This window comes from Cricetulus griseus, chromosome 3 (assembly GCF_003668045.3).
Source record: "Cricetulus griseus strain 17A/GY chromosome 3, alternate assembly CriGri-PICRH-1.0, whole genome shotgun sequence".
NCBI classification, from domain to species: Eukaryota; Metazoa; Chordata; class Mammalia; order Rodentia; family Cricetidae; genus Cricetulus; species Cricetulus griseus.
In genome coordinates, this window is record NC_048596.1 from 91,456,435 (window position 1) to 91,484,162 (window position 27,728).

The 27,728-nt window shown below is 39.2% G+C and overlaps 1 protein-coding gene across 1 annotated transcript in view; it reads left to right on the plus strand.

The window, feature by feature from the left end:
- Positions 1–27,388, plus strand: part of Stk33 (serine/threonine kinase 33) — a 90,415-nt gene extending 63,027 nt beyond the window's left edge. Inside the window, exon 12 of the mRNA XM_027410341.2 lies at positions 27,203–27,388. Coding sequence (XP_027266142.1) covers positions 27,203–27,388 — 186 coding nt within the window. The remainder of the gene's footprint in view (positions 1–27,202) is intronic.
- The last annotated feature ends 340 nt before the right edge of the window (positions 27,389–27,728 follow it).

Consider the following 27,728-nt stretch of genomic DNA (forward strand, 5'->3'; position numbering starts at 1 on the left):
ATGGATTATAATGGGAGTTTTGTCATCTATTTTTAGGACTTTAACTAGTCACAAACCTATAACATGGCATTTCATTTCAGCAAGAACAGCTGTTCTGCACTCAGGGCTCACAGCATTGGTGAACAAGGCCTGGCCATAGTAGCAGTCCCCTCCCAGGATTGATAGAAAGCTTGCTGGTTGCAGTGTTTCTGTAGCTGTTCCTGCAATGCAGGCAGCATTTTTCCTTCAGTGACTTCTAAGGAATTTTCCCTTGCTTAGGCTTATCTGTAATATCTTGGGAGGAATTTAACATTGGGGATTTTTTTTCTGAAGTCTGTTGCCCCCTAAAAGAGACAGATTTCTCATACATTTAATTAGCTTTTGCAAGTAAGTATACTGTTTTCCTAATTGTGTCAAAGTTTGTGCTAAAAATTACTTGTAGCCTTTCAAATTTTTATTAACAATAAATAGCAGAGTGTGGAAATCCTGAACTAAGTGGAGTGAGTGTAATGACATCACTGGAATTCCCAAAGCATGGGGTCAAGACTTCTGTGTTCCACAAAGCTACACACACACACACACACACACACACACACACACACACACACACACACCAAAACAAACAAACAAGCCCACCTCCACTGTCAGGCAAAGAAAAGTGGTCTTGTTAGGACCACATTGCCCTCTTCCTCTCTCGGGGCATACCACAGAGACCACTCCAGACCCTTCAGTGGGGTCGGACCAAAGCTGTTTAATTGATAACCAGGAACTGGTTTGCTGCACTTGGGATTTGAAATAGTTCTTTCTGTGGCTGCCAAGAGAGGGGCACTACCAGAGCTATGAATTACAGCTATTAACAGACTCTGGTTCTACCAAACTTGAGAGTTTAAACAGTATTTCCATGTCTTCAAAAGCCACCTTCAGATTCACCAAGGGAGTAAGAAGATGACCACAGTGGCCAGAAGTGCACTCTGTGCCCAGCTGGATTAGTGGCTGTTGCCCACCCAGCAGCTCAGCCTAACTACAGAGCATACCACTTGTCTTGCCAGAAAGCAGAATAAAGCCAGTGCAAAGGCAGCAGCCTAATCATCTAGAGATCTTGAAGGCAAGCTCTGCTGGCCAGTGACTTTTCCAGCCGGGGTGACCACCACCATAATATAAGCAGTGAAGACCTTTGTTTCCAAAGTGCTCAAAGATGGCAAGGTAGCTGCTTCTTCAAATATGAAGGCCCAGTGGTAGAACATGGGCTGACAAATAGTAGAGAGCCAGCACACATCTTTAATCCCAGCACTCAGGAGGAAGAGGCAGGTGAAATCTCAAGTTCAAGGCCAGTCTGGTCTACAGAGTGATTTCCAGGACAGCCAGAGCTACATAGAGAAACCCTGTCACATAAACAAAAACAAAACAACAAAGACAGTATATCATCACAACCTCCAAAAAAAAAAAAAAAACCCACAACAATGGACACAAAAGAAAGGGATAACTATGCCACATCAGAAAAGAGAATTTACAATGCCTCTTAAAAATTCACTGAACCCCAAGAATATATAGACAAAAAGTTAAATGAAATTTGAAAAGAGTGTATGAACAAAACAAATAGTTTTGCAAAAGTAAGCAAGAAAGAAAAGAAGGGAGAGCAGGGAATGAGGGAGAGAGGAAGAGAGGGAAAGAGAGAGAGAATCTAAACAATGGATTAATAATATGGGTCAAGTAAAAATGCAATAGAAGCTTTAGCAGCTCAAAATAAGGAAGAGTGAGATTGAAGACAGAACATTTGAAATTTGTCGATCCAATGTCAGAGAGAGAGAGAGAGAGAGAGAGAGAGAGAGAGAGAGAGAGAGAGAGAGAGAGAGAGAAAGAGAGAGAGGATTATGAAGAAAGGTTATAGGAATTGTGGGCTACCATCAAGAGATCTATTCTATGTGTAATAGGAATTAAAGAAAGTGAAGAGAGAGAAATAGAACCAAAAAAGCATATTTAAAGAAATATAGGACAAATGAGGACAAGTGTGATGGTTGCACATCTTTAATCTCAGCACTCAGGAAGCAGAGACAGCTGGATCTCTGTGAGTTCAAGGCCAGCCTGTTCTACATATAGGGTTTCAGGCCACCCATGTCTACATAGTGAGACTCTGTCTCAAAAATAAATAGATAAAATAATTTTTTAAGTAATGAGAGGAATTTTCCGTAATCTGAGGAAAAAGCCAACATTAAGTCAAAGGAAGTTTACATACCTGCACTCAAATAGAATGCAAAGGAGAGCTCCCCATGTCACACAAAGAGACACTACCAAACATCATGACAAAGAAAGACCTCCTAAGAGGATCAGCATAGGGAAGAAGTCATGTTGTACAATCTTAGAACCCTGCAGGCTGGGAGAGGCAGGGTGATAATGTCAAAATGCTGAAAGGGAAAACCACCAACCAAGAAATGAAGGACAGAGATGACTCTCCTAGACAAATGAAAGCTGAGGGGGTTCATTAACATCAGTTAAGTCATATCTTACAAATATGCCAAAGGTAAGTCTTCAAATTAAAAGGACACTAATGTATAACGTAAAAATACCTGAAGATACAAAACTCACAGGTCAAAGTAAAACTCAACACACACCTACACCTGAAAAACCCAACCAGCCAACCAGCCCTCCACACCACAATTGTAAGACAAACTACTTATATTCCAGATGGGAATGTTAGAGGACAAAGCACATATAGTTACCATAATTAATAGTATCAAAGAGAAATTGAGACATCAGAGATTGAAAATGTGGGGGCAACAGAGTTAAAATGTAGGGCATTTTTTTTTCTGATTGGCGTTAACGTTATTTGTTTAAAATAACCTATTGAAAATATAAGATGTTTTATGAGTTACTTTTCTTACTGCTGCAAGTAGATACCTGACAGAAACAATAGAAGTGAGTGAGTAAGAAGAGGCTTACTTTGGTTCCTGCTTCAGGGGATGCAGTCTTATCATGGAAGGAAAAGCATAGCAGCTGAGGTATTTTGCTGCTGACATTGGAACCTGGTCAGATCAGGCAGCCCATAGAAAATAGACAGAGCTGGACCAAAACCAGAGGAAATAAAACTCTCAAGGCCTCTCCTTTAGTAGCCTACTTTAACCACGGGGCCTACCTTCTTAAAGGAGTAACTTCTTAGAACAGCACCACCCAGGGACCAAGTAAATGTCCAAACAAATAAGTCTGACGAGAACATTTCAGACCCAAACTATAGAAGATGTGTGTAACATGATCAATAAAAGACCCAGAGACAGATATTGGGGTTCAAGCTGAAGAACAGAAAAGCAAAGCAGCTGGTCACTAGCTCTCACTCTACCTCAGACTGAAAGGTGATCCTATCTCCACCAAACCTCAGACTGAAGCCTCTCCTCAGTGTGTCTGGAGAATCCTGAGACTTCAATGTCTTCCTATTCTCAATGTGTCTGGAGAATGAATGTCTGATACTGACTACTGAAGACCCTGCTCCTATCTTTTATAGCCCTCTATTACTGGGATTGAAGGCATGTGATCCCAGGTGCTGAGATCATCTTTGTGTGAGCTGCTTCTCTTTAGGACTGGATCAATCTCGTGTAAATCTGGGTGGCCTTGGATTCACAGAGATCTGTCTACCTCTTAATCCTGAGTCCAAGGAATAAAGGTGTGTACTATCACCCCCTAGCTTCTGGCTGCTGGGACTAAAGGTGTGTGTCAATGAAATAATTATTCTTTTGTTTGTTTTGTTTTGTTTTGTTTTTCAGAGACAGGGTTTCACTGTGTATCTCTAGCTGTCCTGGAACTCACTCTGTAGACCAGGCTGGCCTCAAACTCATAGAGGTCCACCCGCCTCTGCCTCCTGAGTGCTGGGATTAAAGGCATGTGCCACCACTGCCTGTAGTGAGCTATCTTTCCCACCCACACCTGTAGCGCTGACCATGCCCATTTGCGCCTGATCACAGGTGTGGATGTTATAGGGTGGGTTTAGTTCTGGGGTCGGGACAGGTGGTGGGCTCTCTTGCTTCCAGTTGGGTCACAGAGGGCAGCCTGGATGAATCCTTGGAGCTGGAACTTGCAGCGATCACCCGCTTCTTGTGTAAGTGCATTCTCCTCAAATAAACTTCACTTAACCTGTACTGAGTCTAGTGAATCTTGATTCCCAGGCAATAACTGCCCTGGCAAAACAGTTATTCTTAAGAAAGCCAAAATAGTCATATCTCTAGCTAGAGTAAGAAAAAAGAAAACTTGAAATCAGAAATGAAAATGGAGACATTCCTACTGATGCCACAAAGAAAAAGATTCATTAGAGAATATCATGAACAGCTGTATACCAAAAAATTTAAAAAGCTACAAGAGATGGATAAATTCCCAGACTGTGCAAACTACCAAAATGAATAATTAAATATTCAGAAAGCCTGAAGACAAGAACAAAATCGAATCAGAAAAAAAAAAAGTCGTCGATAAAAGAGCAAAGCCCAGGATCCAATGTCTTTATTGTTGACTTATATGATATATTAAAGAGAAGTTAAAACCAGTTCTTCACAAAAATTCAACAAAGTGGAAGGTGAGGGAATCCTTCCAGACTTATTCTCCAAGGCCAACTTTTGTCTAATACCCAAAACAAATAGGGTACAATATAAACAGAAAGCCAAAGGCCAAATCCCTGATTTAAATAGCTGCAAAAATCAACTGAATAGTAGGAAACTAAATCACAGCACTTTATGAAGTTCTTTCACTATATCAAGGATTCATTTCGGTGATAAAAGGATTGTTCAATGCATACCATTCAGTAAATATGATGATTGGTATTAAGATAATCAGTCACATAACAAAATAATCATTTAATAGATGCAGAAAAATAGTCACTAAAAATTAACATAGTTTTGTAATGAAAAACCTCTTACCAAGTTAAATATAATAGAAGTGCATCCAACAATGAAGGCCAGGTGTGAAATATAGCAAACAAGGAAAATCAGACAATGTTCTAAGATCTGGAGCAAGAAAAGGGTGTCCTTCTGCTGAAATGGTACTGGGAGCCCTAGCCAGAGCACCAAGGGAAGAGAAGAAAGCAAAGGGCACCCAAAATAGAAGGGGCAAGTCAACGTGCCCAATTTGCAGGTAACACGATCTTGTTTATAGAAATGCTAGGGAAGCTCCAAGATGGGAATCAGAAACACACAGCCAATGCCACTTCTTTGCAGGAAAGAGAGTCACTACAGCAGAAGAGCAGCCACCCTTTGAATTGAGTGATGGGAAGGTGGTGAAGACCTGTAAACAGGCTTGAGAAAACTCCCAGACTTTTGAAAGTGAAACAGCAGAAAAGAGTGCCCCAGAACCAGCTGTATGACAGAAGGTGGTGATAGAGGTAAAAGAAAGGAAAAGAGAGAAACTCACAGAATACAATTAGCCAAGGCCTCTTAGCTATGCAGAAGTGAAGGCTAACAGGCTAGAGATGGCACAGTAGTTAAGTGCACTTGCTGCTCTTGAGGGGATCCAGGTTTTGTTTCTAGTACCCATATGGTGGCTCACAGCTGCCTGTAACTCTAGTTCTTGGCGATCTAACATATTCTTCTGGCTCTGCAGGTGCCTGGCACACACACAGTGCACATATAGGCATACAGGCAAAAGACACATGCACATAGAATAAACCTAAAAACAAAACAGAACAACAACAACAAAAACCAGAAATGCAGGCTAATCATTTAAGGGAGAGATTCAGTAATTTGCATACTGGCCCTGAGGACATCCTTCTTTTGAGACAGAAGTGTTAGGAAGCCATTTTAAGGTCCCATCTGAGCTTCCTGCTTGGGGATTCAAAGGTTTCTATATTTTCTCCATCTCCAGGAACTTGTAGTCAGGAACTGATCCAGTGAGTGATGGCCAAAGGTCTAGAATGGCTAAGGGAGAAATACTTGGAGCCAGAATCATTGAGAGCTCTTTGTAGTGGGAAGCTAGACAGAGACACAAAAGGGAACAAAGGTCCCTTGCCCTCCAGGGCCATTTATTTGGGAACTTAAGGAAGCTCGGGCAGACTCAGAATGAGTCATTGCAAGTAATCATATGTGATAACTAGGTTTCAGAACACCAGTCAGAAGGTTGAGGTTGCCATGTGGGATCCACCACTGTCCCCCAATTTTTAAAAAAGATTTATTTAATATGTAAACAACATTCTGCCTCCATGTACGCCTGCATGCCAGAAAAGGGCACCAGATCTCATTACAGATGGTTGTAAGTCACCATGTGGTTGCTGGGAATTGAACTCAGGACCTCCTGAAGAACAGCCAGTGCTCTTAACCTCTGACCCATCTCTCCAGCCCCACTGTCCTCCATTTAATGTGGATGGTTGCAACCCCTTACATACTCTTCACCCCTGAGCAGCCATAGGAATGTGTAGAGAAAATAAAACAAACGGGAACTAATGCTGGTGGAGGTCTCATTTTCTGCCCCAGCCAGGACAATTGAATGTGGATGATAGTTGTATGCCGCAAAACAAAGAACAAAAAGACAAATCAAACTCAGCCTATAGGTGCTGACCAAAGAGTATACAGCCTAAGATTCTAGAAAGGTCTGTTTAGCACAAACAGAATTTTCACATCTCTCATAACATATATTTGACCTCAGCACTAGAAAGAGAACCTGTGGATTTTTTTTTTATTTTTGTAATTATTAAAACTTCTGGACCATACCTGCTTACTTATAATATTTATATCTAACATTTTTATCTCATTTCCCCCTTTCACAATTTAATTTTAATATTCTTCCAGCCTTAAATTCTTTCCATTTCCCCCTTTTAAAAACTCCTTTAATTGGGTCATTCCCTCTTTTCTTCTTTTCCCTTTTTAAATTTTCTTTTTCTAGTTTTTCAAGTGAACAGTCTCTCTTCTTCCTCATCCTCCTTTTGTTTTTCCCTTACTATATTCTTCTTTCCCTCCCTGTCTTTACTCTTTATTGACTAGCATCTTTTTGGTTCATTCTGTGCTATCTTTGTCTCCTCCCATTTATTGTTTTTGATATTGTGGCGGGTAATGGTTCTTAAGTGTTGATTGCATTTTCATATTTGATTTGTTAATATATTATGACTGATACTACATAAGTAACATAAGAAGTTTGTGTACTTCTTTCTGAGTGGCACTGGTGATTGAGCATTTTAAGGGGAGTTTGTTGCTGAGCTCACCCCAGCCCAGCTGTGACAAACCCCCAGTCCAGGTATGGCTTAATTCCACCTGAACTGTGGCAAATACCCTAATTTAAAAATTCAAAAGATTAAAATTCCCAGATAATGACTTAACCCCAGTATGGAAATCTCAATGTAAAAATATAGGAAGTATGAAAAAGCAAGGCAACAAGATCCCCACTACCCCACAATATTAATTGCCTATAATATTGGAATCTAATATACTGACATGGATAAACTACTACACAAAGAATTTATAACATGAATTTAAAAATCAATAAACTCAAGGAAAATATGATGGGGTTAGGGAGATGCCTATGTGGATAGTTTAATTGGCAAAATGTTTGCAAAGCAATTGCCTTGTAAGAGCAAGAATTTGAATTCAATCCCCAGAACCCACATTAGGAAGGAAGGAAGGAAGGAAGGAAGGAAGGAAGGAAGGAAGGAAGGAAGGAAGGGAAGGAGGGAGGGAGGGAGGGAGGGAGAGAGGGAGGAAAGGAGGGATGGAGAGAGGGAAAAAGAAGGAAAGGAAGGAAGGAAGGAAGCAAGTAAGGAAGCAAGTCAGATATGGTATGTTTTGCTTGTGATCCAGGCATTAGGAAAGAGAGACAGATGGTTACCTGGGACTCACTGCTCAGCCAACCAACCAAGCTTACTTGGCAAGTTCTAGGCCAATGAGAGACCCCATATTTTAAAAAAGGAGGAATAGGAGGAGGAAGAGAAAGAAAAAGTGGGAAACGCCCAAGGAATAGTTCCCAAGGCTGTTCTTTGGACTCTAAGTGTATGTACACACAGAAATAATATGGATGAACAGATAAATGAAATAAGACAATTTAGTATATGAAAGAGCAATTCAATAAAGAGAGAATCTGGAAAAAAGTCAAGTAAAAATTTTGGAAATGAGATGTTGAATAAATCAAATAAAAGACTGAGTTAAAAGCCTCACCAATGACTAGATCTAGGGGGAAGATATCGAGGTTTGTAGGAAGATTTATGAATTAAAACATTCAGACAATATTACAATAAAAATAAATTATAAACAAAAATTGATAGAATCTTGTGGTATGATTAAAAGACAAGCTTAGGAATCTTGGAATAGACTCAGATGTAGAGATATAGAATAATAACATAGAAAATCTATTCAGTGAAATGATAGCATAAAAATTCCCAAGTTGGGGGCAACATATGTACATCCAGACACAGAAAGCATTAAGAACACCAAACAGACATGACCAGAAAAAGAACCTCCCCATGACATATTATACTTAGAATTCCAAGAGTACAAAGAGGTGAGACCTTCCAGGTTTCTTATAAAGGCAAACATGTTAGAGTAACAACAAATATCTGAGAAGAAACTAAAGGTCAGGAAGGTATAGCATAATGTATTTCAAACTCTACAAATTAACAAATTAACTCAGCCTACTTTATGATATCTGGCAAAATTATCCTTCGGGATGCAAAGAGAAACAAAGACCTTCTAGGCATAAATTAAAGTTACTCATGATCACTGACTCAGAATTGCAGACCATACTTACAGAATTTTACATACAGAAGAGGAAGATACATATGAGAGCATGGGCAGGAATAAATTCAAATAGAATAATATATAATCAAATTAGAAGAATTAGGAAAGAATCAAACATTATGAGAGCAACAAAAATGTCAAGAAATGATAAATACTTTCTAATAATAACCCGAAATGTAATTGTCTTAATTATCTAATTAAAAGACAAGTAGCTAGTTAGATTTTTTAAAAAGTAAGACTCAACTCTTTGCTGTCTGCAAGAAGCTCATCTTATGGACATTCCATGTATTGACTGAAAGTAAAAGAATAGAAAATAATGTTCCAAGCAAGTGAAAATTCAAAAGTAACAGAAATATCTATACAAATACATGATAAGAACTAGATCAGGCCAAAATCAGTCAGAACAGGCGAATAAGATTATTACATATTGACATTGGGAGCAATCCACCAAAGAGAACATGATGATTGTAATATATATTTGCACCAAGTATCTGTGTACCAAATTTCATAAAACAAACACAACTGCACCTAAAGAGAAAAATATACTCTCATGCAACAACAGTAGAAAATTTCATTATCCACTTTCACCAGTATATTGGTCATTGTGACAGAAAAAAAAGAGTGGTATCAGAGCTAACCTACATTATATGTCTAATGAACTTTCTAGACATCTACAAAATAGTCAATCCAATGGGTGCATAATACACATTCTTCTTAGAAGCTCATGGAACTTTCACCAAGCAGATTATATTGTAGGATATAAATAAATAAGTTTGAACAAGTGCAAACGAATTAAAGTAATTTGTTATTGTGTTTGATTACATTTCAATGAAACTAGAAACTAGGAGCTATAGCAATTACAGAAACTACACAAACAAATGGAGACTGAACAATATGTTTTTGAACAAAAATGAAAAATGGGTCATTGAAGAAATCAAGGAGAAAAATGAAAAATTGCTAGAATTAAATAAAAACAAAAACTTTGCATACCAGAATCTTTAGGACACAATGAAGTCAGTTCTAAGAGAGAAATTTATAGCTATGGATGACTACATTTTTAAAAACATCTGAGAGATATCAAATAAATAACCTATTGATTTATCTAGAGGTCTTATAAAAATGAAAGCAAGTCAAACCCAAAACCAATAAAGAAAAGAATTGATAAGGATTAGCTCAAAAACTAATGAAATGGAAAACAAAAGAATAGCACAAAGAACCAGTAAACAAAGGGAAACAAAGGACAAACAGTTCTTTCACCAAAAGAAAAAGGCCCAAGTCAATAAAATTAGAATAAAAGAGGAGTTAATCAAACAGATAGTGTTTGGTGGGCCAGAGTTCAGTTTCTTGCACTGGCATGGTGCCTCACAACTGTCTATAACTCCAGTTATAGGATATCAAATGCTCTATTCTAGCCTCCATAGATACCAGACTTGTACGTGGTGAATAGACATGCATGCAGGCAAATGTTCCATACTCATAAAATAAAAATTTAATGAAAAAGTATCACTGAAACCCAGAGGTCTTTTAGGGATTACTTTAAACAATATTTCAATCAATTGAAAAATTTAGATGGGTTGAATAAACTTCAAGATCAAACCAAAATGACATATAACCCTATAGATCAAGAGGTAACAATGGATCTGAAGTAGCAAAGTCTTCCACCAGTGAGAAGCCCTAGACCAGACCCTTAGAAGTTAAGTAACACCAATGTCCTTCATGCTATTTATAAAACAGAAAGGCAAAGAGTGCTAGAAGCCTCATTATATGGAGCAAATATTATTCTCATACCCAAACTGGGTAAGGATGTAACAAAAACAACGGCATAAGCCAGTATCTTTGATGAACATAGGTTAAAAAATTCAATAAAACCCTCATTAACCAAATTTAACCTTAAAAAGGTCATAGTCACGATGGAGTTGGTCTCATTCTAGAGGTATAAGGATTGTTCAACACGTACAAATCAATAAATGTAATATGGCACATGAACCATATGGGGGATTTCATGGTAAGCTCAAAATAGATTTTTTTTAAAAGCCTTTGACAAAATTCAGCATCCCTTCATGATGAAAGGTTAGAAAAAGTTAGTAATAGAAAGATTATTCATCAATGAAATAAAGGCTTTATATGATAGATGTATAGTCAACATTCTACTGCACAGAGGAAAAACTGAAACCATTCATATGAAGTTAAGAATAGGACTCTAGTGTCAACTTTCAAGTTTAATATAATAGCCAGAGAAGTTAGGCAAGAACAACAATTAAGGGGATATAAATAGGGACGGGAGAATTTAAATTATCCCTGTCTGTACTAAAAGACCCTAAGGAACTTAGATTTGACAACAATTTCAGCAAAGTAACAATATATAAAATCTGGATACAAAAATCAGTAGCTTTTCTATACACCATAATGAACATCCTAAAAAAGGAACTAGGAATACAATTCTGTTCACAATAGCCTAAATCTATAGCACCTAGGAATAAACCTAGCCAAGGAGGTGAAAGACTTCACAATTAAAAACATACAACACTAAGAGAGAAATCAAAGATACTAGAGAGATGTTCCATCTTCATGGTTGAAAAAATTAATGTTCTTAAAATGCCTTCATTGTCAAAAACAGTCTCTAAAATCAATGCAGCCCCCAGCAACATTCTACTAACATTCTGCACAGAACCAAAATGCAATCCTAAAATTCTCATGGAAGCCCAAAAGATAGAATAGCTAAAGGAATCCTAAACAAAGAGTAATGTTGGAAGAATTACAATACCTGGTTTCTAATTACACTACAAAGCCATTCTGAATAAAACAGCATGCTCACAGCAGAGAAATGGGCATGTAGGCAAATTGAATAAGTAAAGGTCCCAGACATAAGCCTATTCAGGTATAGTCACTGGTTTCTAACAAATGCTCCAAAATTACACTGTAGAAAAGGCAGCCTCTAGTAACTGGGCTGGGAAAACTAAACATTCAAATATTGGAGAATGAAACTAGATCTGTGTCTCACCCTGTACAAATCAACTCAATGTAAGGCTTGAAACTTGTAGTTGAAAAACATGGGGAAACACTTAAAGATATAGGCACAAGTAGGGCTGGGGGGTGTAACTCAGTAGAGTACCTACCTTGAATGGTTTCCTTCCCCAGCACTACATTGACTTGATTTGGAAGCTCACATCTATGATTCTCAATATTAGTTCAAGGCCTTCCTTGGCTACATAGGGGTTTGAAGCTAGCTTGAGATACATGAGACACTGTTTTGACAGACAGGCATAGACAACGAGCCCAGTAGCTCAGGAAATGACAGCAAGAACTGACAAATGGTATTTGAATCAAATTTCTGCACAGAAAATACAACTAGTACAATAAAGGGACTGCTTGCAGAATGGGCTTTATAGCTGTTTTTTTATAAAGGATTAATATGCATAATGCATAAATATTCTTAAAATTAAATGCAGAAGAACAAATAATCCAACTAATTGATGGGAAATGAGCTAAACAGATATTCTCAGAATAAGAAGTACAAAAGACTGGCAAGATGGCTTAGTGGGTAAAGGTGTTTGCTGCTAAGCCTGAGGACTAGATTTTGATCCCCAGAACCTGCACAGTAGGAAAGAACTTAATGCCACAAGTTGTCTTCTGACCTACACACATGCACAGTGGTGTACACACACATACACACACACAACACTCACACACACATCACACACACTCTCACACACTTACACACATATACACACTCATACACACACATACACTCACACACACACACTTACACACATACACACACACAACATTCTCACACACATACATATACTCACACACCCTAAGTAAATAAAGTATAAATATTTAAATAATAAATATAAATAAAGTAAATGCAATAATGTAACAATAAATGCATAAAAAATGTTAAGTATCCTTAGCTATCAGAGAAATTTACATCAAAACTTCATCTGACCTTAGATAGAATCTCTGTCATCAATAAAATAAAAGCAACAAATCCTAGTGATAATGCAGAGAATAAGTAACATATTAGTGGAACACAAGTTAGTATAATCACTGTGGAAACTGTATGGGGATTTCTCATATGATCCAGCTGTACCACGCCTGTGTGTACTCCTGAAGGAATCAGAGGCAGCACACGGTACAGTATCTGTACATCTGTGTATATTACAGCACTAGTTAAAATAGGGAAGTACAGAGTCAGTGCAGCTGACCTTTGAGTTCATGGATGGAGAAAATGTGGTATAAAAGAACATGTGACTATAATACATAATTGCCAGGAGGTGGTGGTGCACACCTTTAATCCCAGCACTTGGGAAGCAGAGGCAGATGGATATCTGTGAGTTGGAGGCCAGCTTAGTCTCCAAAGTGAGTTCCAGGACAGCCAGGGTTACACAGAGAATCCCTGTCTTGAAAAAGAAAGAGAGAAAGAAAGAAGGAGAAATAAATAAAGAAAGAAAGAAAGGAAGGAAGGAAGAAAGAAAGAAAGAAAGAAAGAAAGAAAAAACAGAGAAGGAAGAAATGTATAATAGAACAGTATTCAGGTATAAAGAAGAATGAAAATCTGTGATTCTCAGGAACATGAACTGAATAATTGAAGATAATCATATTAGGTGAAACAATCCATACTCAGAAAGACACATATTAAAATTTTTACTTTGGTATGTGAAATTTACAGGAACAATGGCATAAAAGAAAACTGGGTACTATTAAGAAAGGAAAAAGGATCAGAGGAATTGGTGAGGATGGCTAGGATAGATTATGGGGTGGTGACTATGATCAAAGTATGTTATAGAGGATATGTAAAAATATCACAACAAAGTGCATTATTTTGTGCAATTAGTATATAAAGACTTCACTGAAGAAGTGTTTAAAGTAAAAATGGCACAGTAAAGCTGAAGAACATAAAACACAAAACAGAAGGAGGGATAAAACTTTAAGGTGACAAATAGGTAGTTAATCATTACCCAATATATCACAAATCAGCACATAACCTTGTACATGATAAATATGTAGAAATAAAGTAAAATTCTGGAATGATGACCAGAAATACAGTGACCACTTACATACAGGATCACCCAGTGTCAAACTTAAAAGTGAAAATTGTTTATTAATTTTTTTCTGTGAATCTTGACATAATTTATGAAAAAAGTTTTGCATGTTAATATTAGATTAGATTTTTATGGACAATTTGGTATAACCATATAATTTGTACCTGCAAAACTAAGGAAATACACTTTTGATTTATATTCATTAAAATATTTGAAATTTGGCTTTAATTGAAAAGGAAGGTCCCCATCATGTCTGCCTTCCATTCTTCCCCTATCCCTTTTGGGGAATCTCAGAAGTCTTTAGTGCTCCCAAATTTTGTTTCTCAGAAGCTAAGGCAGTCACACCAGCAGAGCCCTTCTTGTTACTTAGCCTCTCTGGGTCTGTGGATTGTAGCATGATTATTATTTACTTACAGCTAATTTCTGCTTGTAAGTGAATACATACCGTGTTTGTCTTTCTGAGTCTGGGTTACCTCACTCAGTATGATTTTTTTCTAGTTCCACTCATTTGCCTGCAAATTTCATGATGTTATTATTTTTTAAACAACTGAGTAATACTCCATTGTGTAAATGTACCACATTTTCTTTATCCAGTCTTCAGCTGAGAGACATCTAGGTTGTTTCCAGTTTCTGGTTACTACAAATAAAGCTAGATAGTTGAGCAAGTGTCTTTGTGGTAGAATGGTGTGTACTTTGGTATATGCCCATAAGTGGTATAGCTGAGTCTTGAGGTAAATCAGTTCTCAATTTTCTAAGAGATTGCCATATTGGTTTCCAAAGTAGCTGTACAAGTTTGCACTCCCACCAGCAATGGAGGAGTGTTCCCCTTGCTCCACATCCTTGCCAACATGAGATATTACTAGTGATTTTGATCTTAACCATTCTGACAGATGTAAGATGAAATCTCAGAGTCCTTTTGATTTGCATTTCCCTGATGGCTAAGGATACTGAATATTTCTTCAATTGCCTCTCAACAATTTGAGATTTTTCTGTTGAGAATTCTGGTGGAAACAGATGCAGAAACCCACAGCCAAACATGAAACAGAACTCAGTGAATTCTGTGGAAGAAGGTGAAAAAGAATTGTAGGAACCAGAAGGATCAAGAACATTACAAGAAAACCAACAGAATCAAGTAACCTGCACTCATAGGTTCTGTGGAATAATCTTTTTGACACTGCAAATATGTATTACTCTCATTGTTAATAAAGAATGGACTGGCCAATAACTAGGCAGAGTTTTTGGAGCAGAGAGAATTCTGGGAAGAAGAAGGGAAGAGTCTAAGAATCATGAGGAAACGCAGAGAGAAGAAGAACTTGCATTACTGAGAAAAGGTACCAAGCCATGTGTCAGAGTATAAATAAGAAGTATGAGTTAGTAAGAGCGAGTTAGTAGCAAGCCTAAGCTAACAGCTGAACATTTGTAATTAATATTAAATCTATGTGTGGTTTTTTGGAACTGGCTGGTGGGAAAGAAAAATCCACCTACACATAGGGGGCTCACTGAGATGAAACCAACAATCAGGGAGTTTGTATGGGTCTGACCTAGGTCCTCTGCATATATGTTAGAGTGTGTAGCTTAGTGTTTTTGTGGGACTCCTAACAGAGGAAGCAAGGCTGTTTCTGATGCTTTTGCCTGATTTTGGAACCCTGTTCCTCCTACTTGGTTGCCTGAACCAGCCTTAACATGAGGAGAGCTGTCTAGACTTATTGTAACCTGATATGCAATGTTTGGTTGACATCCCTGGGAGGACTACCCTTTTCTGAATAGGAATGGAAGAGTCAATGAAGAAGGTGGGATTTGGGGTGGGGGGAACCGAGGTTGGAATATATGAGAGAATAAATGAATAAAAAACCAATAGTAACAGTAAAAGAAGTACATTATAATTATATTTCAGTCATATAACTTAGAAAGAAAAATTGTGAGTTAATTATAAAAAAAACAAAAGACAATGACAGAACAAAGAAAGTGAGAATTTGTTTAAAACCATAACAGTTGAACTGAGGGCTCTCCTCTTTCCCTGAGTGACACTGACCTACCTCCACTCACCCTAGGCATGGTGGGAAGATCCAGTGCAGAGGAGGTCTCACCCTATACTTCAAATTTGTCTTCAAAAGGTTGGCATTTGACAAAGCCATGATGATACTTTCATGATGAAAAAGTCAAACTTTCTTGGATTTTAGTTGAATGGCATAAAACATTTTCTTTCCTGAAAAATTAAATTTTAGCTTTTGAGTACAAAAGAATCAGTTATGATGTGAAAATTTGATGCTACTTCCATACTTTTTTAATCAATTTTCATATTCTAGTATTGAAGTATTGCAATAGGACATCTGTATCTGTACTGTTTAGTTTTCAATTAAGAAATTTCCTTCATAATACCAGGTTTAGGGACATTTTCTCTCTCTCTTTCTCTCTTTCTTTCTTTCTTTCTTTCTTCCTTCCTTCCTTCCTTCCTTCCTTCTCTCTCTCTCTCTCTCTCTCTCTCTCTCTCTCTTTCTTTCTTTCTTTTTGCTTTTTCGAGACAGGGTTTCTCTGTGTAGCTTTGGAGCCTGTCCTGGCACTCGCTCTGGAGACCAGGCTGGCCTCGAACTCACAGAGATCCGCCTGCCTCTGTCTCCCGAGTGCTGGGATTAAAGGCAATCACCACCAACGCCCTGCTGACATTTTCATATTTAGTGATTGATGGGACCAGGCTTAGGCCATTGTGGGTGGTGCCATCCCCGGGCTGATGTTCCTGGGTTCCGTAAGAAAGCAGGCTGAGCAAGCCATGTAGAGCAAGCCAGTGAGCAGCACCCTTCCATGGCTTCTGTATCTGCTCCTGCACACAGTCACAACTGACTTCAGGAGATGGCTTGTCCCCTGTGTTACCAGACTTCACTCCATGTACTTTCCCTTTCTTCCCTTCCCTTCCCTTTCTTCTTTGTTTTGAGAGAGGGGTTAATTATGTAGCCCTTCCTGGCCTCAGAGATCCTTCTGTCTCTGCCTGAGTGCTGGGATTTACAGGTGTGAACTGCCATTCCTGATGTACTTTTTCTTTTATCTAGTCATGCTTTGCATCTTTTCACTGTGATATATGGTGACCCTGTGAGTAAGCAAACCTAATTCCTGTCCACAGCAAGTCTTCTATTCCAAGAAATCATTGGTCCCTGCTCCCATCAGAGAGCTTCCTGGACGAGGCTAAGACTTCACTGCCAGCTTACCCACAGTCCCCTGGTAGAAGGGGCATGTTAGGGAACCTTTTGTTTCCTTGCCTCCCAAGCCCACCTTTTGCTCAGATACTCCTGGGGCCTATGGCTGTTTGACTGTATGGCAGAGAACTAACTATAATGAATTATGTTTCCTTTCCACGTGCATTCTTTTGGTCTCTTCATCTCCACTTTTATACTATAATTGTTGCATGTATTTTATCTACACAATTATAAACTGCACAGAAAATGCATCATTTTAATTTTAAACTTGTCATATATATTTCCCAGAAATTAAGAGCAGAAATGTCTTTTCTGTTTCCCAGCTATTTGCATTTGTGGTATTCTTCTTTCCTTCCTGGGTCTGGGTTTCCATCTGGCATCCTTCCCCTTCAGCTCCACAGGCTCTGTTGCATTCTCTCTGCTGCTGTCTGCAGCTGAGTCCCCTCCATTGTCTTTCACCTGGAAACATCCCTTTTTTGCTTTAAATGTTTTAGGAACTGCCTTGTTGGTAGAATTTTAGGCCTGACAGGTTTTTGTCTGTTTTATTTGGTTGGTTGGTGATTTGGTTCCACATTTTAAAGGTTGTTCCTGTGACTTCTGGCTGTCAGGTTTTCTTAAGGGCCTGTTAAATGAAGATATTCCTTCTTTATGTGTATCATGTCACTTTTCTCTGGACTCTTTAAGACTTTCTCTTTCTATTTGGTACCATGATATTGCTAAGCATGTTTTTCACAATAATCCTGCTCAGGGTTGCCTGTGCTTCTTGAATGGGTAGATTTGATCTTCAGCTGGCTGGGGCAAGATTTGCTATTCTTCTTAATTTCTCCTGGAGTTCTAGGTACTCCTATACCTGGCAGTTTATGACTGTTCTGATGGTCCCTTTAGGCTACACTCAGGTTGTCACTTTCCACCTGTTCTTTATCCTGGCTCCCATCAATCAGTGTCACTGATTCTCACAAATAATGTCATCAAGTAGAAAGGGCTTATTTTTTTTAATTTTTGGTTTTGAGGGATTTTGGAGAGGTGGGGTCATAGAGACTGGCTGGTCTGGAACATGCTACAGAGAACACAGTCTCTTTGAACTTGCAGGAATTCTCTTGCCTCTGCCTCTGAATATGGAGGTTACAGATGTGAACCATCATGCCAGCTTAGAAAATTGAAGTGAAAGCTGGGTGGTGGTAGCACAAGTCTTTAATCCCAGCACTTGGGAAGCAAAGACAAGTGGATCTCTGTGAGTTCGAGGCCAGCCTGGTCTACAGAGCTAGTTCCAGGACAGCCTCCAAAGCAATACAGAGAAAGCCTATCTCAAAAAACCAAAAGAAAAAAATTGAGGTGAAATCATCAATGCCATTTTCGAAACTACTAAAACAGACATAATGGAAACCCTATCATTTTATATTTATTTGTAAATAAAATATTTAAATTGCATTTTTTTCCTATAAATAAAGTTTCATTCTCAAATGAACTCAGTGGTTAATTCCGTTAAATGTTCAATAAAGAAATAAGAGGAAACTCGCATAAACCTTTGAGGCTTTTACACAAAAAAAAATTTATAGGGTAAGAACAACATTAATATAAACACGACAAGGATGTTAAAAGAGAAGAAAATTGTTAGCCAGTATCTCTCATAAAGCAGACACAGAAACCTTGAGCAAAAACTTAGCATGAAAGTCAGAGTTCTATTTCAAAATAAAGTGATTAAGAAAACAAACTATGCACAAAATATTTTACACCCAAATCTACAAAATATTGTTCAGCTAAGATGAGCTGACAATATGGGGAGATATAACATGTTCATGGACTAAAATTGTGAGTACTATTAGGATGCCAGTTCTTCCTAAATTGATTTATAACTTTAAACCAATCCCAATTGAAATAGTCAACAACTGATTTTCTGGTTAAAATTAAAATTAATTTTTCTAATTAAAATTTATTTGTAAGTACATTAAGAGCTGGATTGACCAAACTAAACTGAAAAGGTTACATTTTTCAGGATTTATTTACATGGTCTGATTTTAATAGTTACTATGTAGCTGTGCTAGTTAATAGCAAGTGTTGTTTTTCTAAGGACAGACAAGTAGATGAATAGATAAGGTAGCCATACAGAAAGAGACTCATTACTTATGTGACCAGTTGATTTAAAAGTCTTTAGAAAAGTCAATGGAGAAGGAATTTTTTATTAATAAATAGCACTAGAATGTTAGGCCATCTATAGAGTAAAAAATGAAGTTTTATCTCCTAGCTGAAAATGAATATGAAAATTTGTTTGTGATAGCTAGATATAAATCTAAAAGCTAAGCCATAAAATTCTCAGGATAAATCATAAGAGACTATTTTTATCCAATAAGTAGTCAAAGATGTTTTAGGGCACAGATAACAATTTTTAAAGTTGATTGGATGGGCTTCATAAAAGTAAACACACCTGCTCACTGAACGCATATGAGGAAAGCAATGACCAAGCAGAGAAAAAATACTTTCAAAAATTCATCTAACAAAAGACTTGTATCCAAAATATGTTGATTGTTTCTGTGGTGGTTTGAATGAAAATGGTCCCCATATGCTCATATATTTGAATGTCTGGTCCCTAGTTTTCCGGACTGTTTAGGGAAGGATTAGGTGTGTCCTTGTTGGAGGAATTGTGTCACCAGGAGTGGGTTTTGAGGTTTCAAAATCCTAAGCTTGGCCCAGTCTCTTTGTCTCTCCACTTTCCCTTTGTCTCTCCGCTCCCTGATTATGGACTAGGAACTAAAGCTCCTAGCTACTGCTCCAATGCCATGGCTGTTTGCTACCTACCATGATGATACTAGACTAAACCTCTGAAACTGTAAGCAAGCCCCAAATTAATGCTTTCTTTCATAAGAGTTTCCTTGTTTATGCTTTCTCTTAACAGCAAGAGAACAATAACTAAAACAGTTACTATCTCTAAACAATAATAGGCAGCTTAGTTTTTTGGGCAGTTATAGCACACACCTTTAATACCAGCACTTGGGAGGCAGAGGCAAGCAGATCTCTGTGAGTTCAAGGCCAGCTTGGTCTACATAGAGAGTTCCAGGACAGCCAGGACTACCTGAGACAGAGAAACCCTGGATCAAAAAACAAACATCACAAGACTTGTATAGGCAGAGCAGATGGAGCCAACCGTACCTTACAGATGCTCTGCATCACAGCTGTAGGAAAATGTAAATGCTGTAACAAGACATCAGACATACATAGTAGAATCAGCAGAACTAAAGACTAGCCAGTCCAAACATTGGCAAGGATGTAGAACAAGTATACTTTTCTTACATTGCTGATAGAAATTCAAACATCCCCTCTGCAGAATCCTTCCAAAATACAAGTTGGTGTTACTTATAAAGTTAAATATTCACTTGCTGTTTACCAAGCAATACCAAATTTATAGAAAAATTTGTAAACTACCCCAAAATATTTGTAGGATATGTTTATAACAACTTATTACATAGCCTAAAAGCAGAAGTAGTCCAAATGTTCATTAACTGAAGAATAGGTAAACATATAATGCTATGTTATTATAATGGAATACAGCATGTTATTAGAATACTACTTGGAAAGAAAAATGAATTACCAATGCCTAGATGAATATTTAAAATCTTAAAATAATATACTAATCAGCATATATATATCAGTAAAGAATTTAACTAGGGGTGGAGAGATGGTCCAGTGGGTAAAGTATTTACTATGCAAAAACAAGGCCCTGACTTCAGATTGCCAGCACATATGTAGAAAGCCTGGTATGGTGTCACATGCCTGTAATCCTAGCACTGAAAGGTGGACACAGGAGGATCCTAGGGAGTCTAGCCAACTTGTGAGAAACCTTGTCTCAAAAAATAAGGTGTGGGCTGGCCAGATGGCTCAGCAGTTAAGAGCACTGGCTGCTCTTTCAGAGGACCTGACCTGAGTTTGGTTCCCAGCACCAACATGGCTGTTTATAATTTCCTGTAACTCCAATTCCAGGGGATGCAATACTCTCTTCTGGCTTCCTTCATTACCTGCATGCATGTGGTGTACACACATACATTCAGACACTCACACATACACATAAAATAAAAATATACGTAACAAGTAAGGTGAAAAGCAATAGCGGAAGACAATGTCAACCACTGACCTTCACAGTTACACACATGGGTACACACACCTGCAAAAATAAGAGCATAAACGGCACACACACACACACACACACACACACACACACACACACACACACACACACTTTAAAAACTCAAGATTTTAAACATTAAAGGGGGGGGGTGACTGTGAGCGCAGGTATCCACAGAGACCAGAAGGTGTTCAGTAACCTGGAGCTGGAGTTACAGCCTATTTTAAGCCCCCTAACCTGGGTGTGGTGAACCAAACTCTTGGCAAACAAGAGAAGTATACTCCCTTAATTGCTGAGCCATCTCCCCAGCTCCACAAAATTTTTAATTAAATTTCAACTAACATTTTAAGCAAAAGAAATCAGACACAAAGGTTCACACATTGTACTCTTCTCTCATTTATATGGTGTTTTAAGAATCAAAGCTAATTATGTCTAAAAATATCAGAACACTTGTGGCCCCAGAATAAAATAAGAGGAAGGAGAGGGAGCATAGAGGATCTTGGCAGGGTTCATTTTTAGGGTGGAGATTGAACCCAGGGCCTGTGTGTCCTAAGTGCTCGCACCCTGAGCTGCTGTGTCTCTTGACTGTGGTGCCTGTTACCCGGGTCTATGTGTTTGTCAGAGCTCCTCAGAGCATACTGGTGATTCCTGTATTCTACTATATATAAATTATACCCCCCGCAGCAAAGAGGAGAAAGCTATTTACATCTTTCTCTAATTTGCAAGTTAAATTTTACTTTCATTAACTCCATGCAAGACCCAGATCTTTATGTGGTAACCTTGTAAAAGGGAGTCTGTATATTTTCAAGTTGATTTCTCTCATTCCTGCTTTCCTTTCCTTTCTTCTGTCTTCTGAAAACCACATGAATGTGAGGTAAGATGGGTGACCATTGTGAGCAAAACTACAGCAGAAAACTTGTATCAGAATTTGTCATTTGGACCTTGCGCAGGCCTATAATTTGAATGTGTGACTCTAGAAGTGGTTGCTATGGCGATAAACCACTTTACTTAAATAGCATGTATTTTACTCAAAATTCAGAGGAATGGTAACAGTTTCTAGTAATCACACTCTGGTATTAACTTGCAGGATGTGCCGAGAGCTCACAGGCTTTGCATCCATTATCACCAGATAAGTTCATCAGGTTGAAGTTACACCAGTGAGCAGTGAAATGTGTGTATTCAGCCTAGTCTCTTGTTACATAGCTTCCCTTGCACACACAGACCCCTTTCATGATGAATAATATGAACTGAAGAAATCACGTCAAGGGTGCTGAATTAGAAAAAGGCAAAACTGGGGGGGGGGATTGTGAGGTCATCTTTCTCATCTCTATACGGAGTCAGATCAGCTACTTTCCAGATGTCTCACATGCTAAGAATCTGTCACAGATGAATAGTTGAAAATCTGCTAGAGTGACCCTGGCATGATCACCCTGACCACAGCATGCAGAACTGACATGTAGCTCCTCAGGTAGATATGCCCCTTCTTTGTGCCATGCTATAGTTTGTTTTTCTTTTATTATCTTTCTCTGTCTCTGTCTCTGTCTCTGTCTCTGTCTCTGTCTCTCTCTCTCTCTCTCTCTCTCTGTGTGTGTGTGTGTGTGTGTGTGTGTGTGTGTTCTCATATATGTGAGCACATGTGTATATGCAGGTGCATTGGGGGCCTGAAATTAATATCAAAATACCTTTCTTGGCCATGCTCAGCTCTCTTATTGAGCCTAGTGCTTGCCATCCTGGCTAACTTAACTAACCAGCTTGCTCCAGGGATCCCCAGACTCTGCCTCTCAAGTGCTGTGATTATGGGTGGCTTTTCAACTGTTACATAGCTCCTGGGGATCCGAACACTGGTCCTCAAACTTTTGCAGCAATCTCCCCAGCCCCAAGGTATTTTCCCCTTTCTTTCTTATATAGTCTTTTCTATCTTTTTAGACTGAAGAATTTCTAAAGAAATTTCCACTTGTAGTCATATTAGTAGCCAGTGGCAGAATGATCCTGGTCCCTTCTATCTGCACAGGCTGGTATGGCTTCACCGTGGTCTATGTAAGGATACAGGTTTCCTCCTGATTCTGCGGATGTTTTCTGATGGCAGCAGGTTCTTGGCCATTGCTTTAACATGCACTGTCTGTAGTACACAGCCAGCAGTGATTTTTCAGTTCTCTCATGGGTTGACAAATAGATGGCCTACAGTCTCATGATGGTCATCTGGGAACTTTCCCCTGGTACTGATAAGGATCCTTCTGCCCTCTTTCTCCTGCTTTGGGCAAGCTTACAGGAATGCCTGTCCTGTTTGCCTATCATGACCTGTAAGATCTCAGAGCCCTGGCAATTTCACTTTTCATTTCTCTGTCCTATTACTTACAAAACTGTAAAATTGCATCAGTGATAACAAAGATTCCTGAGGGAATTCCAGCAGCCACTAGAAAAGAAAAGGTGAAGCCCAGACTTAGATGATCTATAACCTAAACAAAAAAAATCCCTTAAAAATTAAGATTGGTACAATTCTAGAAAAACCCTGGATCTGGAATTTGCCTCTGGTTTTTCTCTTCTAAGGAGAGGAGAGGCTTGGTTCCCTGTGAAGATAACCTTCCCCAACAGGCACAGCATGATGGTTCTGACCCTGTGGTGTGCTGGCACCAGAGATGGTTCCAGCAAAGGAACACTGGAGATACTCAGACTCTAGAAAACCCCTTATGACTCTGCTTCCTAAACAGTTGCCCACTAACCTTAATGCAACTGCAATGTGCAAAAAAAAAAAAAGTGCCAGAAATGCAGAGGACCTCCTCCATAGACATAGAAGTGTCTAAACGTTCACATAAAGGCAAGTGCATTTGCATTGGTGCTAACAAGGAGTGAAGGAACAGATATCACAATTTCAAGCAAATTCTGGGACTTATTTAAAATATGGCTGTCAGGACTGGAAAGACAGCTCATCAGTTAAGAGACCTTGCTGCTCTTCATGGAACTTGAGTTAGATTCCTAGCACCCATGTAGCTCACAGAGTGCTGTAACTCCAGTTGCAGGGCATCTGGTGCCCTCTTCCAGCTCCATGAGTACCCTCATGCATGCAGCATACACTTACACACATACACATAAATAAAAACAAATCCCTATCTTTGCCTATACCAACTTTAATGTGCATGAGCGTAAGACTGACAAAGAAAACGGGCACCCTATTCTGGGGGGTGGTGGTGGTGTGAATTTGTACAACTGCCTCAGAATTGCACTTTTCATTACCATTAGTACTAGTAAAAGAGTGGAGACAAGTGGAATATCTGCTGTGAAGGGACTGGCCAAAAACCAATGGCCTATCCAAGCAGAGATTCACTGCCCAATCTGAAGAAAGAACAAGCAAGCCATATGAATCTAGAGAGAGAGATCCGCAAGGTAACCATCAGTTTGACAACAAGGTGTGAAGGAATGTTTGCACTACACTACGGTTTGTGTGAAAGGGTGAAAGAAAGCTGGGGATGAGATATGCTAAGACATCAGAAGTTTTGACCTATTCTCCATGGAAGTGACAATTGAAATTGAAATTCAGTTGAACAGTTTGCTTGTCATTACATGGAGAAGTTGAACATTGTAAATGGATAAACATTGGCTGCATTTTATGAGGCTGGGTTTGTGTTAACTAGGAGGCAAGGAAGAGATTTTTATTAAACCATGAGTAAGTTCTATGAATTTTTTTTAAAGATCACTAAAATTGTAAATCAACACATGTGGCTGAGGGGTCTAAATTTCCTCATCTTGCTACATAAGGAAACAGAAATATCCTTTTTCTATGCCAAAAGCCACTAGACATCTTAGCTGTTTCATTTCTCCTACCACATTTTTTTCATAAAATTCCAAAAACTACATTGAGATACTGTATTCAAAAATAAAGTTCTAAAGCATATAAAGTTGGATCCAAGAATGTAGAGACATAGTGTTTCCTCCTGGTGACTATAGCCTCTGAGACAAGTACATTGAAAGTTGCAGTGGGGCCAGTTAGGTAGTCATCAGGTGTCTTAGGTAGGGTTTCTATTGCTGTGAAGAGACACCATGACCATAGCAACTCTTGTAAAGTAAAACATTTAATTGAGGTGGCAGCTTAGCGCTTCAGAAGTTTAGTCCATTATCATCATGGCAGCAGACAGACTTGGTGCTGGAGAAGTAGCTGAGAGTCCTACATCTTGCTGGCAGCAGGAAGCGAACTAAGTATCACACTGAGTGAAGCTTGAGCAAAAGAGACCTCAAAGCCCGCCCCCACAGTGACATACTTCCTCCAACAAGACCACAGCTGCTCCCCAAGGCCATACCTCCTAATGGTGCCACTCCTTTTGGGAGCCAATTTTTCTTTTAAACCACCACAGCCCGTAGAGACTCTTTCTGCCAAATATGATGACCCAGGTTTGATCTCTGGAACTCACATGGGAGAAGGAAACAAATGTTTTCTACAAGCTGTCCTCTGACCTTCACACGTGCACCATGGCATGTGACACACAGCACCCACAATCAATCACTTAATCAAACAGCCAATAAATAAATAAATGTAAATTAAATAAAAAACACAAAAGAGGAACCCTGAAGAATGGAAACATTGAACCAGACATGAATATACATGTAAAAGCCAATGACTGAACCTCTGCTCCTATTTCACAGAATGCTGGTTGTAATGGAAACATTGTAAAGCATTTCCTTAACTACTCAGTATCCGGGTTGGAATGTCCAATAGGACCAAGGTAGCATGTGGCTTCACCTTTAGCTAGTGTTTGTGTGTAAAGTTAGTTAAATTTTATGAATTGAAGATTTCAGATGAATTCCATGTGTCAGGAAAGCAAGTGGTGCCCAGCCAGACACCAGAATGTCCAGGGTGGTGTTTGTGCCCTGTTAATGAATGTGAGTTTTCAACATGGTGGCAGCAGCTCCTTTAGCAAATGGTAAAGATTCTGCAGTTTTGTTTCTGCAAAGAATTCAGTGGAGGCAACTTGTATATTTTGAGAAGAGTAGAGGAAACGACCTTTTCCATTTCAAACTTTATACAATTGTTTCAAGGTGTGGGATACTCTTAGAGTATTATCTGCTCAAGGGTCACTCCTATAGAGTCAGGCCCGAGGGATGTTCCGAGGAAGTGCACTGCAGGGATGTCTACAATCAACACCTGCCACACAACTCTTTCTTGAAATATAGGTACCAGGGTGTAGATGCCCTGAAGTTTTGCTACAGCCATAAGAACTTGTATTCATTGGACAAATGTATAAGTACAAATTTTCATATCCTAAAGCCAGGAAGATCAAGGAAACACCGGAGCAATTTGTCTAGTGCGGTGTGTGATCTTTCCCCGCTCTCTGAAAGCAGTGTCAGCTATCTAAGATGTTTCGTGCGTGCCCTTCCCCATGCTGTTCTGCGTAGGGAAAGCTTGTTCTGACCTGCTTTGCAGGTCTCCTGGGACAGTCCCTGTGCTTTAGAACGCTCTGCTCAGCTTCACTTAATTAAAATGATCACTCTTTAAATGAACCTAAGGTCAAAGTGAACCCTGTCTCCCTGTGACTGCAGGATTTAGGCCGCTGCTTCCTGTCCTGCAGAGTGGGATGACCTGAGAGCACAAGGTCACCTCTAACTGGTGCTTTCCTGCTGCAAACCTCATACAGCTCTCTTAGCCACCTCCTCAATTCATTCCCATCACCACTCCTTGAAGTGAACATTCAAATGTTGTTTTACCCCTTTAACCAGTGAGGAGTTGAGACTCAAAGAAATGTACAAAGCAGCCTGCTTGACTGGTAAAAGCAGCCCATCCCTGGAATGAATGCAGGAAAGGGGTTAACAGTGAGAGCAGGCCGAGTGCAGCAACTTTGTGCCACCTTAGGAAGAATGTCTGGAAATCTGAAGAAATGGAATGTGATGGTCCATTTGTGTCCAGGTGGACATCCCTGTGCAGACCTTCAGGGGTCTTTAGTGAATTTCCCAGGGCAGAGTTTTAAACAACATTTGATTTCATCGAAAAGCTCTAAACACCTTGGTTCTCTTGAAGGAGGTAAAAGAGACTTTGGGACATGTAGGGATAATTTTACACATTGACCAGTATTACCCAAGCTGGAGCATGCCCTTGCCTCACAGTCTCATGGAATGTTGTTGTCTCCTGCTCTCTTCAGTTACTATATATACTTTTTTTTTTAACATCTGAAAATTAATTTAGGCCTTTTCTTTCATTAATAGCCCACCGTTGCTGCCAAGAAGCCAGATGCAAATTGCGTTGACGTGAGCTGTTCAAACTCAACATCCACCAAACTCCTTTCTGCTGAACTCAAAGCAGAACCCGAGAAAAGCTCCGGGACTACGAACCAGGCGACTAAGAGCACCGTGAAATCCTCTACCTTGTTGCGAGGCAAGAAAAAGCTCTAAGGCTCTGTTCAGTGCTGCACAGTGCAAGAAAAGACCACTCCTCCAGCACTGAAGGGAGGGAACAGGAGGGGGACAGCATGGCACAGAGCTTTTAGCCTTTGGTTCTGCTGAGTCCTGCATGGGTTACACCAGTTTAAAATTGAAGCTAGTTACCAAAGCAGCATACATAACCTGCACGGGGCACTAAAGGACAGCATGGCATGCTTGGGGCAGGCAGCTCCAGGTGCTCCAGGGTTAAGGGACAAGTGCTCTCAGTGCAAGCCTGGGGCCATACGTGCTCAGTTCTACTCAAATTCTTATATTTAGGCCCAGTTATTTATAAGGGAAAACAAGAGGCCAA